The 18,797-nt window shown below is 36.0% G+C and overlaps 1 protein-coding gene across 2 annotated transcripts in view; it reads right to left on the minus strand.

The window, feature by feature from the left end:
• Positions 1-17,559, minus strand: part of nesd (SHC binding and spindle associated nessun dorma) — a 72,087-nt gene extending 54,528 nt beyond the window's left edge. Inside the window, exons 1-2 of one of the 2 annotated variants that reach the window (XM_081757321.1) lie at positions 17,409-17,559; positions 97-333 (exon numbers count right to left, since the gene is read on the minus strand). In XM_081757321.1, coding sequence (XP_081613447.1) covers positions 97-321 — 225 coding nt within the window. In that variant the 5' untranslated portion in view covers positions 322-333; positions 17,409-17,559. Of the gene's footprint in view, positions 1-96; positions 334-17,366 lie in introns of both variants that reach the window. The other variant, XM_081757318.1, reaches the window with a different exon arrangement.
• Between the last annotated feature and the right edge of the window lie 1,238 nt (positions 17,560-18,797).

Here is an 18,797-nt window from a genome sequence, read left to right on the forward strand (position 1 = left end):
CTACTTTAGTCCAGTAGAGCACAAATTTGTTGCAATGTAAGTGTATATCAAGATCAAGATATAAGTCACAGGATATCAAAACAAGAAAATACCTACCGTAACAAGAACATACGAAGATTTTATTTCCAAATCTTTCTGTTGATGTTTTGGAACTCTCCAAATTGCTTGCCATCCAACAGCTCTAACTAAAAACTCCAAATAATTTCGCCAGATATTTTCGATTTTCTCAGGCGGTACGGGTTCATCAGATATCAAAATACTCGCAAACTCCGCAAGTCTCTTTTGAGTAGATTTTCCAAAAGTAATTACTTCTGATAACATTTTCACTGGTCACTGAAAAAAAAGAAAGAAAAATAAAGTACAAAACAAGGAAAATAGAGAATTAGTTAATTTGTAATTAATGTCTTTTCATTCCTTCCATTTCAATGGAGATCAAATTCTGCATTTCGCGTACAGCAGCAATGCACAACTAACCACTAATCGGAAGCTTTAGAAGATGGGTTGTATCCTCCTGAGGCCCCGCGTAGAGAGGTCTATACATAAATTCTGTGTGTTTTATTATCGTAGCTGGCAATGCTGTGCGTGCACATTGTTCTTCTTCGATATCTTCGCTCTTAAGTCTTACTTTTGCCACCAGATGGTTCGTCTGCATAGGCCACTTGGTTGTCAATCGCTTCTATTGAAAGGGGACTGCAAGCAAAATGGACGCTGTGCCAGGAAGCTCAAAAGGTGAGTGCTATTTCAGGCTCTTATAGGTACTGGTAATTAATAGTTCCATTTATATTTGTTCCCTGGATTATAGAATTTAGTTATATGGCACCACTTTGTTGAAAAATTACGTTTTCCGAAAGGCAACGCATATTTTCCGATTATGTAGAATCCTCTATACATTGGGCCGTAAGCACTTAAGAGAATATTCAATGTGCATCCAATACCATCACGTTCAGACCATTTTAAAATTAGTTGTACGTGAGCAAATATGCATTTGGGCTTCTACGGTTTCTGAGAATGATATCAGTGCTCTTTAATTTCTCTTTCCTGACAGAGACGTGCGTAGGGGGATGTTCCGAAATTCTGATTTTTCTGTAAATTTAGTGTAATTTGAGGGTAATTTTACATGTAAGTTAATCTATTATTGAATTTGAATCCCTCCCAAAATAAATTCATACATGAAATAAATTTTGTACCTTTATTTAGCATCTCAAAGCACAAGAATGGACAAATGAAGTTTGGTTTTTAATACCTTGATCTGAAATTTCATTTAATAAGTAGATTTCGTTGATTTCGTTATTCACACGAAGCATTAGAAAGATTATTTTTCTTTCGTAATTTTCAATTGACTGTGAAATTGAAGACTTTTAACTTCCGCTATGGAAAATTATTTTGCTGTAATCATATACAGTACCGGTAAGATATGTGAGTAATTGTAATGGAGAATTGTGGTTAATATATGCATTATTGATTCGCAGTATTGTTCTAATAAGGTTTTAATAAAGACGCCTATTTCAGCTTCCGAATTGGCTGTAAGGGAATGAATAGTAAGAGTTTGTTTCATAGCTTTTAAATAGGTTCAAAAACGAAGAGAATAAAAACTGATAATCGGGGATCTAGTGATGCACTGGTTAACTTCACCATCACTTGTTCAACAGCCCCATGGTTCGACTCCCATCCGAGTCATTGAACTGCTTACTAGATTCTTAGAGCACACGTTTTTTTTTCGCTTGTTTTCTTGCATGTCTCTTAACATGTGTTACTGTTAATTTTCAATACTGGCAGACAGCAATTTAATTAATTAGAATATTTTCCATTTCTTGTAGGTAGTCCGCCAGGAAGAAAACGTATGACACCGGAGGAGATTTTAGATGCTCTGGATAGATCCGATGTATCTGATGCAGACACGTCTGATGACGAGGACTGGGTATGTGAAGATGCTGGAACGGAATATTCTAGTTCAACAGGTGAAGATATTTCATCAACTGAAGATACACGGAATATCTCAACTGGAAGGCGACGGATTTGGAAGAAGATGAAGTTTGAGCCAAAACTCCCGGACACATGCATCTCTGATTATGATAGTACTATCCATGATCCCATTACGTACTTCTCAAGGTTCATCGACGATGAAATATTTCATCTTATCGCTGAGAAAACAGAACAAACTCATCTATCACTGTCATCGTTTCCATTAAAACTTACTGCGACAGAAGTGAAAAAGTTTTTTGGTGTGTCTATGTATATGTCTTGTCTTGGCTATCCTAACTTAAGAATGTATTGGCAAAATGCAACGAAAGTTCCTATTGTGTGCAATACATTCTCAAGAAATCGTTTTTTCTGTCTAAGGTCAAGGCTGAAACTTGTGTTTGATAGTGACATTTCAGAAGAAGAGAAACGAAAGGATAGGCATTGGAAAATACGACCTTTGTTAGAACGGGTCAAAAGTGGTTGTCTCGGTATACCTAGGAGCTCTCATGTGTGCATTGATGAACAAATCATACCATTTAGTGGTAAAACTAAAATAAGACAGTATGTTCCAGGCAAGCCGAATCCTGTTGGCATCAAGCTGTTCGTGCTAGCAAACCATGATGGTTGTGTACTTGATTTCTTTCCATACCAGGGAAAAGGAACACTTTCAGAGGAATTTCGCGAACTTGGCATTGGAAGAGCCTCTGTTGTAAAGTTAATAGAAACAATTCCTTCTGGTACAAGGTTATATTTTGATCGATATTTTACGTCTGTACAACTAATCGACTTTCTCAATAGCAAGGAAATGCCATCTACAGGAACCATTATCTTAAGTAGGCTACTGAATGAAGCAAAGCGTCTCCTCAAATCAGACACTACACTAAAGAAGGAAGGCAGAGGCAGCCATGACATGGTTGTAAGGAGTGATGGTGCTTTGGCAGCAGTTAAGTGGTATGATAACAGGAGTGTTGTATTGGTATCCAGTGAAGCAGGAATTGAACCACTCGGCACATGTGAGAGATGGAGCAAGAAGGATCAGAAACATATTTCAGTTCCAATGCCTGCAGTGGTTGCAAAGTATAATAAGTTCATGGGGAGAGTAGATCTATGTGATCGCATGTTGTCATTTTATCGGATGTCATCAAGAACCAAAAAATGGACAATACGCATGATTTTTCCATATGTTTGACTTAGCAGTTGTAAATAGTTGGTTTATTTATACAACGGAATGCAAGAAGCATAAAGTGTCGAAAAAGGAGGTAATGAAACTTCTGGATTTCAAATTAATATCGCAGAAACACTTATTCACACTGATGAAGATGATTCTCCCGAAAATAATCAAGAAGATGAAGAAATACGCGCAAGAGGAAGACCTATAAGTCCATTGCCACCTAAACCGAAGAGAGTCTGCGCAGCAAAACATATGCCGGCTATCAATGGAGAAATTAAGCACTATCCCAGATGCAGAAATGAGAAATGTAACAATTTTTCCAGAACGTATTGCATAGAATGTAATGTCTTTTTGTGTTTGCAGCCAACAAGAAATTGTTTCTTGGAATTCCACAGAAACCAATAAGGTTGTGTTAGTCACTGATTGTGGTGACTCCGAAAATAATCTTTACTATATACATCTAGTTCGTATAGTGTTTTCAAAAATATTTTCAGGTTTAGAGGCATAAAAAGGTTCAAAATAATAAAAGAAGTGTGATGGTATTATGTTTTATAAATGTGAATGTGTGTGTGCCTGGAGCAATTATCTGAACAGTCATGTAGAAAAAATATTTTTGTTTGTTAAAAGTTTCATATTACGCATCTTATTCTGGTCATATTAAAATAATGCACTATTTCAAGTAAAGGCCCAATGTAGAGAATACTCTACATAGTGTCTCACGTGACAGAATAAAGTTTTTAAAAATTTTCCTTAATTTTGCGTTTCTTTGTTGGTTTAGGACTTTAAGTATCGTTAAAACAAAAAGAAATTACTTTTTTAAAAATCTTGGGCCTCAGGAGGGTATGATAGTATACTTTAATTTTATATATGTTAGATAATTTTAAATTAAAAGGCAAACTCTAATTTTGTAAAATTTTCCACCAAATTTTTAGGTTCCCCTTCTCTCTGAATTGAAAACATGAAATGAAATCTTTAAGTTTTACGTCCCACGCTTATGCCGGTTAGGCTAAAGGAGACGGTGATAATGAGAAATGAATGAAATGGTGGAATGAAGAAAGTGGGGGAAACGGGAGAACTCCGAGAAAACCCACGCACACGGTGTTTGTCCACCACAAAGTCCAAACGGCGCGAGCTGGGATCGAACCAGGGACCGCAAGCACCGGAGGTGAACGCTCTACCACTGAGCCACCGCGCCCCCTCTCTGAATTGATTTTCAATATCTATTTACAAAGTTGATTAATTTAAACATTCTTAAACTTACTTAAAAAAATGTAAAAAGTTAATAAATACAATACTGTCGCAGTATTTCGTATGGAAGTATGATTTTTCATATGCAGAAACATTCTTCTCAAAAAATAAACATCTTACAGAATCCCAAATTTCGAGGAGTAACTGTCAGACATTTTCACATTACTTCAGAGGTTGAGTGGAATACAGTAGTTGAATTCAAAACTATATATTTGTGCTCCAAATCAAGTAAAGTTACTACTCGCTGTCAATATTTCGAAATCATTCTGATTTCTTCATCAGGACAACTTGGGGATATTTTATGAAAGTTTAACATTCCACGATTATACTCCGAGCTAAGGGGAAAGGTGATCATAGTAATAAATGAATGGCGGAATGAAGAGTGGGGAAGAAACGGGAAAACTCCGAGAAAATCCACGAACAGACTGATTGTCCATCATGAAGTACACCTTGCGCGAACTAGAATCGAACTGCGGACCCCACGGACCCAAGGTAAGTGCAAATTGTTGCAACGTATTATCTTATTATATGCTTGATGAACAAAGCATTTAAACACTATTGATAGAACAATGAGTGAGTGTTATATTAATGTTTTTTTTTTCTTTCTTTTTTTTTTAATCTTGGACATGTATTTCATGTTCTTTTTAATTCCAAGTGGATTTCTCGGGATATTCAGTTTAGTCCACTTGAAATTTTAAAGTTTGTCCCTTAAGGAGGGGGAGGGCAACTTCGTTTCCTGTTAGTTGAATAGATCTTGAACATGTATTTGGTGTCCCTTTAATTTGTAAGTGTATTTCTTGAAATATTTAGTCTACCATCAACCTCAGATGACGTACGATGATATTCACATTTTGAATTACAGCGCCATCTACAAGGATAACGAAAAAGTACTTCAAGTAACAGTTGGCATATTTTCGATCCGAAGTTGCAGAATCCAAATCTTCAATAAAATTAATAGGTTTCCATTTCAAATTGTGAATTTTCCTAAGGGGGAGGACAACTTCGTTTGTATGTTGAATACATCTTTTTAAAATCCTGGACACGTATTTCGTGTTCTTTTAAATTGCATGCGCATTTCTCGAGATATTTAGTTTATTATCAACTTCAGGCAGGGTTGGCAAAAACCATGGTTTTTATTGAAAACCATTTTTTTTGTTTTTTTTTTTTTTGTTTTTTTTTTTTTTTTTTTTTTTTTTTTGTTTAAATAATTTGCTCTATGTATTTATATCACATATGGACAGAAACAAGTTCGTTTCGCCTTGGTGTTATTATGCAACGACCGAGTTATGCTGGAAGGGGTCACACAAGCTTGAAGCGGAATCCAAACCGCTTCTCGGCTTACATCCGAGAGAAATTGTTCTCCATTTGAACTCGAAACCGGGACTAATTGTCCACAAATGCGATACGTCTGTTAACTCACTCACGAAGGACTCCTGATAAAAATACGTTGTACTAATCTTTACATACCTGTTAATATATTTGTTAAGAGTCATTTCAGGACAAATAGATACACAGTTGCACAAGTGAAACCATTACACAGAATTACATATGGACAATTTTAAAGTACTGCAGAGTACAGAAGAACTAATTTAATCCATGTTAGTTCACTACGACTTACATCAGTCCAAGTTAAAGAAATACAATGACTTAATTTGCATATCAATAAGAAAAGTGAATAAAGATACGAATTATTTGAGACCACTTTGGCTATCAACCTCGTGCTTATATATTAAAGAAATCTGACGGAACAGTTCTCACTGATACGGATAGCCTCTTCAATAGATGGAAAGATTTCTTTGACGATTTGCTGAACACGCAGCCAAAAACTAATGTGCGTGGAGAAAAGGAGATACACACCGCAGAACCGTATATTCCAGAACCCAATCGAATAGAAGTGGAAGCCGCTATAAAGAAATTAAAGAAACACAAATCTCCGGGTGTAGATGAAATTCCGGCTGAGTTAATTTTAGCTGGAGGCGAAAAATTGTGGAACAAGATACACAAACTCATTCTCCTTATCTGGAACAAGGAAGAATTGCCACAAGAGTGGAAAGAGTCAATCATTGTTCCAATTCACAAGAAAGGCGATAAAACTGACTGTAATAATTATCGAGGCATTTCTCTTCTGTCAACATCCTATAAAATCCTTTCAAATATTCTGTTAGCAAGATTGACCCCATACGCAGATGAAATTATTGGAGATTATCAGTGCGGATTTAGACGAAATCGATCAACTATCGACCAAATATTTACCATTCGCCAAATACTCGAAAAGAAGTGGGAATACAATACCCCGGTACATCAACTATTTATTGATTTTAGAAAGGCTTACGACTCGGTTAGGAGAGAAACATTATACAACGTTCTTACAGAGCTTGGAATACCGAGAAAGCTAATTAGATTAATTAAGATATGTTTAAGTGAATCCCAAAGTAAAGTCCGGGTAGGAAAATTTTTGTCCACGAGCTTCCACGTCGAAAATGGCCTGAAACAAGGAGATGCGTTGTCGCCATTATTATTTAACTTTGTGCTGGAATACGCCATAAGGAAAATCAAAGATAGCAACCAGGGCCTAGAGTTGAACGGCATTCACCAGGTTATGGCATATGCTGATGATGTAAATTTAATAGGGGATGATAGGAGAACAGTAGAAATAAATGCAGAGATATTATTAAACGCTTGCAGGGACATGGGTTTAGAAGTAAATGCAGAGAAAACTAAATACATGGAAGTGCGTCGGGACCGTAATACGGCAAATTGTGGAGGCGTTAAAATATTAAATAATACTTTTGATAAAGTGAATACTTTCAAATATTTAGGATCAATATTAACAGACGAAAATCATATTCACGAAGAAATTAAATGTCGACTAAAAGCAGGGAATTCGTGTTACTATTCGGTTCAAAATCTCTTGTCGTCGCGAATTATGTCGAGGAATTTGAAGCTTAAAATATATAAAACGATAATCATGCCTGTTGTTCTGTATGGTTGCGAAACATGGTCGCTTACTCTGAGGGAAGAACATAGACTGAAAGTATTTGAGAACAGGATCCTGAGAAGAATATTCGGACTCAAGAGGAACGAGAATGGGGAATGGCGGAAGCTTCATAACGAGGAACTACATAGTTTATACGGTTTACCCAACATTGTTAGGGTCGTCAAGTCTAGGAGGCTTAGGTGGGCAGGTCATGTAGCTAGAATGGAAGAAAGTAGAAACGCTTTCAAAGTCTTGACTGGTAGACCCATAGGAAAACGATCATTAGGAAGACCTAGGCGCAGATGGGAGGATAATATTAAGATGGATCTCGCAGAGATAGGAATACAAAGTAGAAACTGGATCCAATTAGCTAAGAATAGAAGTCAGTGGAGAGCTTTTGTGAACGCGGCACTGAACCTCCGGGTTCCATAGGCCATAGAGTTAGTTAGTTAGTTAGTTGGCTCTGACACATTTATGAAATAAAAAGTACATATATGTGCGTTTGAGAGCGCAGGAAGTAACATATAGTTACATGTAAAATATAATAGATGGCAGGAGCCGACACTTTTTACAAAGATTCTTGTCAAGATTTTTTTTAAGATGAAATAAAGAGAATGGATGTAAATAAATAATATTTGCCAGAATTTGTATTTATGATAAATGGTTGTAGGAATATATTAAATTGATATGTATATATATATATATAGGTGATGGAAGAATATGTTCAATTATTTTGTTAGTATTTTTATACTAAATGTTTGTCAATTTCTATCCAGAAATTTAAACGTGAACGCAGTTCCCTCGTTTTGAAGGGGGGGCATGTAGAGGTATATGGTTTTGGGTCATATTATTTTGGTGATAGAAAATCACAGTCATTCAAAGTTGTATTAAAATACTGAATTATAGTAATGAAATGTTGTTATGTAGTATAAACACGTGCTTGTGTTTATTTGTTGACGTATGTCAATAATTTGTAAATGCGTTAAATGTAATTGCTGTGTTATGGCTAGACGCTAAGTCGTCAGTTTACATGTTTATTATGATTTGCAACGTTGTGTTTAAAAATAATGAAATGTCATCAATGTGAAACTCTGTACGTAACAGTGACACACTTTGACTGTGGCATAACCGTCAGACTTGCAGAAAATTGTTGGTCTGGGAATTTGGTCACGATGTAATTCGGGTGAAACCAATGTTTTACCAATAGCTGAGATAGACAAAAGATCAACGAAGGGAATTCCAGAATGTCTGGAAAGGAAAATAAAAACCTCTGGTCAGAGAGGATTAGGATCAGAAGTGGAGGATCGTTAGAGAGAACCACTTGAGAGCTCGTCGCAGTTGAGTAGTCAGCTGCAAGTCCAATTCAGCGGAATAGATCTAGGAAGATCTATCATTTCCTATTTTTCAACCATTAACTTGGAGTATGGTTGGGTTATAGTCGGACTCTACAGTTCGCCGACTATTTGCAGTAAAAGAGATCCTGTATCATAGAAGCATCAACATCCAGTCCAGGCAGTCATCAGATATTGAGGTATGTGTATCTCAGCTATGTACGAATTATTCGTGACGGAATTCTTAGATGCTGTCGATATGTGATCTGACGTGTTATACTCACTCAACACTAACATACATTCACACTTAATATTTTGAATTAAACAGTTATTTAAATGAAAGCTCAATTTGTGTGGTTTTTCTCTGCTCCCACTTCGAACCTACTCATTTCAGATGGTGAGTAGTAGCCAGGGTTTGAAAAAACCCGAGTTTTTCTGAAAAAGCCCAACCCACCTGGGCCCATATGGGTTTTTTCGGGTTTTATTGGTTTTTTTCGGGTTTAATTGGGTTTTATCAAAATATTTCAATGTCTTTGGGGTAAAAGTGTTAAAATGTGATTTATATTTCAAGATTATCATTGTCACAACTTGCAACAATTTTCTAATCACTGCTGTTTTGAAAAAATTGCCGCCATTTTGAAATTTTACGTTGGATCATCGCCAAAATATATACAGCTAATTTAGAGTACCTCGTGCTTCTACTCTAAAAATTTCGACTTAAAAGACCGAAAATTGTGCTTTGTAGCGTGCATACCCGCTATTTTGAAAAAAAAATAAATTGTCACCATTTTGAAATTTTACGTTGGTATGCCGCCAAAATCTATACAGGAAATTTAGTGTGTCTCGTGCTTGTACTCTGAAACTTTACACTTAAAAGACCGGAAGTGATTCCCTGTAGTATGTGTGGTACAAGCAGACGAACGAACAAATGCAGATTGAATCGTCCCAGAAGCCTCAGTGACGTTTGCCAAATATGAACACCAAATATATTAATTTAACAGCGTAAAATAAATGGTTTTTATTGTTGAAGTTCACTTTCGATACCTTGTGCGTTCAGTTCGGGAATTTCCCGAGCACTTGTTGCAAGAGGGATCTTTCCAGAAAATTAATTTAAGACCACTAAGAAAGATATAATTCATATTTTATAAAATAAACTAGCTTTTGGCTAGCTGGGGGCTCTGCCCCCAGGTCCCCGAGTTTGCTTGGCCTACGGCCTCACATTTCTTATCTATTGCCCTTTGCATCAACAGTGAATTTCGTGAACTTGCTCTTCATATTTCCTGAATCTGCCCACCCGGGGGCATCGCCCCCCACACACTGTCTTCACTCGGCCTACGGCCTCGCATCTCTTGAACCCTCAATTCTATCATTTCTTTTCCTATTTCAACTATTTAAAAGATAAGTTTTTGAGTCCCAAGACAACGCCCATTTAAATAACAAGGGAATTTCTTCATCACCCTTTAGACCCCTAAAAATATTTAAAATATTCACTTTTGGCTATTTTCCTGTCGGTTAGTCCTGGAATGCTATAATCATGCCAAATTTCATCATTCCAATCATGCTGGAAGGGCCTAAACATTTTGGGGTGTAGAAGACGTCCCATATAAATAACATGGGAAGGATTTTTCAGTTCCCCATAAAACCACTCTACGGTTGGAATTTTTTATTTCTGATGTTTCAGTTAGGTAACGCTTACGAAAACATACAAGCATACCGAATTTCAAGATTTTATTCCAATTCTAAGTACCTAAAACATGAGATTATAAGTTTTAAAAAAAAGGCCCATCTAAATAACATGGGGAAATTCTTCATCCAATGTTTAGACCCCCTCAAAATTAAAAATATTCACTTTTGGCAATTTTCCTGTCGGTTAGTCGTGGAAGACTACAGTCATGCCAAAATTTCATCTTTGTAATCCTACCGGAAGTGCCTAAGCATTTTGGAGTGTAGAAGGCGACTCATATAAATAACACGGGAAAGTTTTTTTCATTTCCCCATAAAACTACTCTACGGTCAGAAATTTTTATTTCTGATTATTCACTTCGTAACGCTAAGGAAAACATACAACCATACCGATTTTCAAGTTTTTATTCCAATTCGAAGTACCTAAAACATGAGATTATGTCCAAAAAAGGCCCATTTAAATAACATAGGGAAATTCTTCATCCAATCTTTAGACCCCCTCAAAATTAAAAATATTCACATTTGGCAATTTTCCTGTGGGTTTGTCCCGAAAAGCTACAATGATGTCAAATTTAACCATTGTAGCCCTACAGGAAGTGCTCAATAATTTGGGGGTGTAAAAGGTGTTCCACATAAATAACATGGGAAAAAAATTTCAGTTCCCTATAAAACCACTCTAAAGTTGGATTTTTAAATTTTTACTGATTTACTTAGGTACTGCTAAGAAAACGTACAAGTATACCGAATTTCAAGTTTTTATTCCAATTCTACGTACCTAAAACATGAGATTATAGGTCCAAAAAAGGTCCATTTAAATAACACGGGGAAATTTTTCATCCCCTCTTTATACCCCCTAAAAATTAAGAATATTCACTTTTGGCAATTTTTCTGTCGGTTAGTACCGGAAAGCCAAATTTAATCATTGTAGCCAAATTTAATCATTGTAGCCCTACAGGAAGTGTTCAATAATTTGTCAGCTCATGTAGTTTTATATATAGTTAGGATGTTTCAGAATCTTAAATGAAATTAAATATCTTCCAGCATAAAATAAATAGTTTTATTGTTGAAGTATTCAGTTCCGATGCTTTGTGCGTTCAATTGGGGGAATTTCCCGAGAACTTCTTTCGGGACATGTATTTTTTTTCCCTCCTCCCTCGAAAATACAGCTCCTTTACTGTACATCGAAACTTCCACTAGTACGAAAGTTCGAATTCAGTACTTGAAATAGTAAGCTGTACGTAGTTCGGAACTCTGAGCATCGAGTTTTTTAAATTTGACGAATTTTTACGCTTTTGTTGGTGTTGATTCTACAGAATGCTTATTTGAAGAGTACCTACAAATAACTGCACTAAACTGTTGTTGGAAAACTAAATTTTACTGAAGAATACTTGCGTTACCATCAAAGGTAAGAAATAATACTAATAGTTTTACTAATGCATTACATGTTTACTGGTAGTACTGGCGTCTATGGCTTTAAACGCGTTAAACGTATGAGGGACAGCGTCCCTCGGCGTCGCCGAATTGGCGAGCATACTATTCACGGAAAGTATTTTCTAAAGTATAAAATTGCATTTTTTTTCCTTCAAATAGGCTATAAGCATAATCCATACATTAATTTGTTACTTAATTATCTCAAGCTAAGGTAAGGTTTTTTTATTCATTCAGTGCCTTCAGAACTTTATAAAGGTCTTGTGTTGAATGTTGTTGCATACTTTAACGTGAAAGCATTCAATTCGCCCAAGGAAAGTCCAAAATCTGATAAAAATCACTTTCAATATGATCACCTTAGTTGTATCAATAATATATTAACAAAAAGCTCAAAAACCCAGGTGGGTTTTTTCAGGTGGGTCCAACCCGAAAAAACCCGGTGGGTTTTTTCGGGCTGGGCCCACTTGGGCAAACCCTGGTAGTAGCGATCTCCAAGCGTCAATAATAACGTCATCCCCATGCAATTTAGGCACGACGCAAGGAGGTTGTTAATAAATAGATACCAAAGATACTTCTGATTTCAATAAATGCCTCTCGTGGGGTTTGTATGACCCCCCAACCAGAAAAGAAAGTATGTCATTTTTATGTATTTTATCAATACTGGAAGACTGGAAATGGTCCTTTACAACATAACATATAGAAAAACTACTAGAGAAGATTTCATGAAATTGTGAATAATAATATTTGTAACCTGTTATAATAAATTTAAGATTCAGGCTAATACAACGACAGAATACAAACTATCATAGACGATAATTATAGCAGGATAAAATAGACGACGAACTTTTAACAGTTCTAATAGTATACACTAAAAGACAATTAATTTAGTTTATATTTCCAGCATGAACAGTGGATGTTCTAAATTTTAGTGGAAAATCCCTTTTACGATATGAATAATCTTGTCAAGTATATTGTATTCCTAAATGGAGAATGTGTTAGTACGGAAATGGGAGTCCGCAATTCGACAACGCTGCGCTAAATATCGCGTACTATTGGCTACTGCTCGTGTTGTTTCTCATCTGAAAAGAGCTGTAGTTGCGTTATAGGTTTATTTCAATATCTACATTCATTGCACGATTTCAGCTGCAAGTATCAGTCACATAAATTATTATATATCCGAAACAAATCTCTCTCATAGCGTGAGCTCACTGGTATGTTTAGAATTTTACAAACTAGTGAACTTTGGTAACACATGCATAAATAATGGTTGACTGAACAGGGAGCAAGGATCACTGACTGAACTATTGTATGTTCCAAAGGAAACTTCACTTAAAAATCAGTGAATTTAAAGGTGGGCTTCTGGATTGCTGTAAGGTGGGGGAAACTATAATTATTATACCTAAAAAACACTTCTTACATTCTTCGAGAGAGGAAGTACATCTGGTTAATTTAGTGAAAATCTGACGTTAATATTGCAAATAGTTATTGAGAAATGGTGTTTTATATATTCTTGTGACGTCATTAATACAGAAACAACGCTTCATGTGGACTATCCGGTATTAAATATGCAGAACCAAAATTTAAAAAAATGTAAGTATTGAAACCCATTGTGCGTTCCAAAACAAATTTCACTTAAAAAAAGAAAAAAGTGTAACGATGGGGGTTCTGGATAGGGTGACCATAATTTAACAGCTAAGAGCGGGACAACTTACAAAAAAATTAACAGTAGACCATTATATATATATATATATATATATATATATATATATATATAGAGAGAGAGAGAGAGAGAGAGAGAGGGTTGATTAATTCGTGTGTCAATTTCATTTGTTCACTGTGCAAAAGTGGTATGACGTAAAGTCGTGCAATTCGGTGTAACTTTAGATGAAGGACATAAGTTTTGTTTCGCCATAGGAGCAAATCACTCGTGCTAAAGATTGAAGAGATATAGGATCAAGAGTCAAATTTTGATTTTTTCCTTATGGGACTCCAATGGTAAATTCTGAAAGAGCCTGAAAAAACGTAAATCGAAGTGATAATAAAGAAAAAACTGTATGTTATTATTCTATGTCGCAAGCCGACCAAATATGCGCCAATCAAGTGTCAAGGTCAAAGGTCACGGTCAGATCAAGGTCACAGGTCATCTTGAGAACCCATTTGAATACACTGAAAACAACGCAATGTCCGTACCTCATCATGTCAAATGGGTTCTCAAGGTGACTTGTGACCTTGATCTGACAGTAACCTCTGACCATGACACTTGATTGACGCATATTTGGTCGTGCAGTGAGAAAGACAGTTTTGAGTTTTCGTTTCTCTGTACCCAGTACCCAAGAGAGCAAATGAAGCATCGTTTCTTGGCAATGATGACGTCAAAAATATATATAAAACACTGTAACTCAGTAATTATTGTTAATATTAGTGTCCGGTTTACACTAAATTAATTACCTTTATATGCTTTATTATATGATGTAAGAGGAACTTCTCTGAATCTGTTATTGGAAAATTCCCCTACTTAACGACACTCCAGTACCCCACTATGACTTCCTTGACTCTTACATAAAATTTATTTTGGGACATGCAATGAGGTTCAAATAATTAGATTTTCCCATTTTCACCTCCTTATGACGAATCTGCAGGAATCCAAATGTTGTAGGCACTGATGACGTGAAATGCTGTATCTTAAGAACTGTCATATTAAAGTTGGATTTTTAATAATTAATAAACTTTAATCCCTCATTTAAAGTTGTAAGAAACATTCCACTGAACCTAATAATTCTAATTTCCCCTACCCTCAATGTTATTAAAATTTGTTTTCGAACGTATAAAGAGGTCTAACTTTCACCTCCCAAGACAACGCCCAAGAGTCCAAACCCGATCGGTATCTAATTTTACGGATCCACACATAAATTCATAATTTATGCAAGCTTTTCATTAAGAAATGTACTCCTAATACCTTATAAGCCTAAATATATCTTGGGAGGAGTTTCATTCCTGAGCACTGATTCACGTTAGGAGGACTTAACCGTTATGAGTATCAATAGTTTCCGGACATATGCCATACAAAATATAGTGCGAAAAAAAAAAAAAAAAAAAACTATGCTAGGTAACCACCGAAAGTAAATCTTAACGAAACGAGTCGGGGCAGGGCATCTGTAGGGACCAGGCGCATCAGGAGTGAAAATACCCAGAAGGGAGGATAGTGAAAGCAGCATTATTCACTTACTACATGCCTTACCCGTTAGGAAACTTTACGCATCATGAATTAACACACTACATTGACAAAGGAATTGAGTTCGTAACTTCCTTATAAGTTATTACGTGCTTATAAGCATACTTCACTTTAGATTAAGGTTTTTAACAAGCTAGAATGCAGTTTATACCGAACAAATGATTTTGTCACTGAAAGTGGCATTGGAGGAACAGAACCTGTCACCGGAACAGGTACGGAATCGGTGTTTCTGTTTCTCCTGATGTGAATGTAGTTTTGGTGTTTTAGCGATTGATGGCACTGATGTCTCCTGTGCTGTGGTTGGTTGGTTGTGTTGAAGTCGCTGATTGGTTGTTATGTATTCCTGACTGATGATGCTCTATTTTCAAATGTTGTACGATGAATATGTCTTGCTTCGATGTTGTTTCGTTGTTCTGATATTGTGAAGTGAGTTTCGGTGTTCGGATATTAATTATTATTACTTTTTTTTGGTTCTAATAGGTTTGTGGTACTGAAGTGAATTCTTGTCGCTTCGCGATATTGTGTCGACTGATTAATATTGAGAATTGTAGTAAGAATTTAGGTGGACGAGAGTTTGTTTGATAGACGCAAATTTAATGTCGGTCGAATGCGCCGTAGTCAAAAGTGGATAGTCGGTGTTACGCAGTCTATCGAGAATACGTGGTTGAATTTAAAGAGAAATTTAACTTAACGTTGTGATAATTTCGCTTATTTAAGAAAAAGAAGGTTTGCTGCTGGTTGTTCCATTGTCTTGGTGAGATGTAATTTGTTCTTCTTCGGGGTTAAGTTCCAAAGTTGGGCGTCCGTTTCCAGCAAAACTTTTAAAATTTACAGGGAAGATATGGATAATTTGATAGTTTGTGTCCTTGATAATATATAAGGATCTCGAAAAATATCTTTATTTGTTATATATAAACGGTTACAAACATGGGACTATTCGGCGAGCGGAGGGAACTAATTGGCGCAAGGTAACAGAATAGTTGCGTTGTGGGAAACTAACAAGCATTTATATTATCAACATGGCAGCAAATATATCTAAACGATGCACAGGATGTGAACTGACTGTGTTAAATTTCGTGAAGCAATACGTTCATAATGAGCAAATCATCTAAAACTATGTGAAGAGCATAAATTAATGAACCTAAAAACAAATTGTGGGAAGATTGGAAAGGAGGTGGCAGCGAAGAAACGTGGAGAAAGTTATTGTTTTCAGTACGAACCGAAGTACTAAGGTACTGTAAGTGGAAAAAAAAAACTATATTAATTTGAGTTTAATGAAGACTGAAAACAACGTGCCGTGCGGGGCTCTAACCCGCCTTCACTCGCTAACGCTCGCTCGGCAATGCTGTGTGAATTAAATAGTAAGCTTTGTTCGGACGTCCAAGGGCACCTCTGATGTATATGCAAACCAAGCCAAACCTAACCTCTCCCCTACCTCACGATGTAACGAAAGAAACCGTAACGTCAGTTAAGAACGTAGGAATTGAACAATTATGAATTTTAATAGCTTTTATGAAGATTTTAAAGTATAAGACGCCCAACTTCGGAATAAATACCCTTCTCCGTCATGCTGCACTGATTTATAATTAGTGGTGAGGTTTTTTTTTTTTTTCCCTTCTTACGTTAGCTTTATAGTAGTTTGATTATTTACTGTTGTTTTGGATGTTTTTATGGTACTTGAGCGGGGGGTTGGGGGCGCTAGGCCCCCAATTAGATCTCAAAAGTGATAGTCACCGTTTCACCTGAATTGATATCTCGGAAGACTTTAGCGTCAGTTCTCAAGGATATTGCCCTTGTACGTAACAATTGAAGAGTAAATTCTTAGTGAGTGTTGTAGATCATTTGGTTAGTAATCGTAATCTATTATCATTGTCATGATATATCTTAGTTTGCTGGTGAGTAGTTAGGTTACGATTGCTTACTAGGTGTTCTGCAAAACTTGTCCAGAATTTACTTTTCGATCGCTCCGATCTGGAATCTGGCCTCTGAACTGTTGCGAGGAATCGGTTCCAATGAATGTTCGGCATAAAGTGCACTCTTACCTTTTAACATTATTAGGAAAGTCAGCTCTCAGATTCGTATATAACTTATATATTCCTCGTTTCAAATAACATTTTTTCTTCTGTAAATTTTGCAAATCTATGGAACCGTGAACTAGGAAAGACCTACACTATCATTATTCTCTATAATACTTAGAAAAGCAGCTATACTATCATTATTCTCTATAATACTTTCGCCTCAGGAAATAATTTGTCCTGCTATTTAAAAATCTAGAATACATCTAACTTTTGAAAAAAATCAGAGCAGAAAATAAAAAAGTAGAAGACAAATTACCAATTGCACTGAATTGAAGGTGTTTCGTACACGTGGATATACCGATAAAACTGTTCCTAAATTGCAATTACTGGAATTGCACTTTTTCTTTACTAGATATTGACCATACACGTATACATTGAAATGATTGAAAGCAACCGCCACGAATATGTGAATATATCGTGATTCTTTTGTTTCCACTGGGAGCTTCAGTTTTTATGAAACTCGTAACAAGTATGGCCCTTATACAGATTCGTTTTGGTTTATGATTAGAGTCGTACTAAAAACCTGACTATTGCAGGAAACAAAGTCAAACTCTTTAGTATCGTACTAATCATGCTTCAGAACGACTTTGCATAAGGTCCCATGGAGCGTATCCAGCGTCATTTTGAAGTTTGATTACCATTATACTAAGGACCCTGACTACTGTATGAAATATAGGTTCATCGAACTCTTCAGTATAGCGCTACTCACGTGTCACAACTACTCAGAATATGATCCCATGGGCCTTATGCAGTCCTTCTGAAGCGTGATTAGTACCATACTAGTACCGGTATTTCGACTAACGTTTCCCGAAGTAGTCAGTTGTTAGTATGTCGCTAATCTTACTTCTAAAAGACTCCGCATAAGGCGACATGTGTTTAAGTGAGACCAAACCTTCAACAAAAATAATAAGACCTAGATTTTAAATATAATTTTATACGAGTCATTAATCTATTTTTGAATACGAATGTGCCTGGTTTTATATCCATTTACCAGTATTTAATAGTCCTTTATTATTACATTTGGAAAAATTCTTATTTACATTAAACTTTCTATGCGGAAATCGTCAATAATAAAGTGAATAATGTTATTATAACTGTATTAACGTTATATACTCTATACAACATTTAATTTAACCTTCATATATTGTTAAAGTTCTTAGAACTGAAGTTTGCCAGTCAGAATTCTTGGAAGTGCAGCTAGGAGCTTCAAACGAGTATACATGTACAGTAGCTAGCAGAATAGCTACAGGTCTCATCTGAGCATACATATATTTGTTGCGAGAGTTACGTGTAAGGAAAGAAAGAAAACCAAGTCTTAATTTGTTTAACTTGGTTGATGATATAATCGCTTATTATAACTATTACATCAGTTCTTGTTTATCAAAGCTAGTAGAAGGCAAAAACCAGAATTTCCTTATGTTAATTTCATTGATGATGAACATAATTGAATAGTAATTATATTGTGGTACATAGTGATAAATGTCTTTTCCCTTGTCCTCTCTTTTTCCTCTTCCAGTAGGCAATTGATGGAAGAAGCTAGTCAGTCGATGGCCAAGAAGCAGCTCGACAGGAGGCTATGAGACCATAAAGAAGTAAGCACCATAACTACAGGTGCCCAACCTCTTTTCGAAGTTTTTCTCATTTACAAAATCAGCTGCTCGGAATGGGACAATTACGGTGCAGTGAT

The sequence above is a fragment of the Thermobia domestica genome, chromosome 1 (assembly GCF_964235325.1).
Source record: "Thermobia domestica chromosome 1, izTheDome1.hap1.1, whole genome shotgun sequence".
Lineage (NCBI taxonomy): Eukaryota > Metazoa > Arthropoda > Insecta > Zygentoma > Lepismatidae > Thermobia > Thermobia domestica.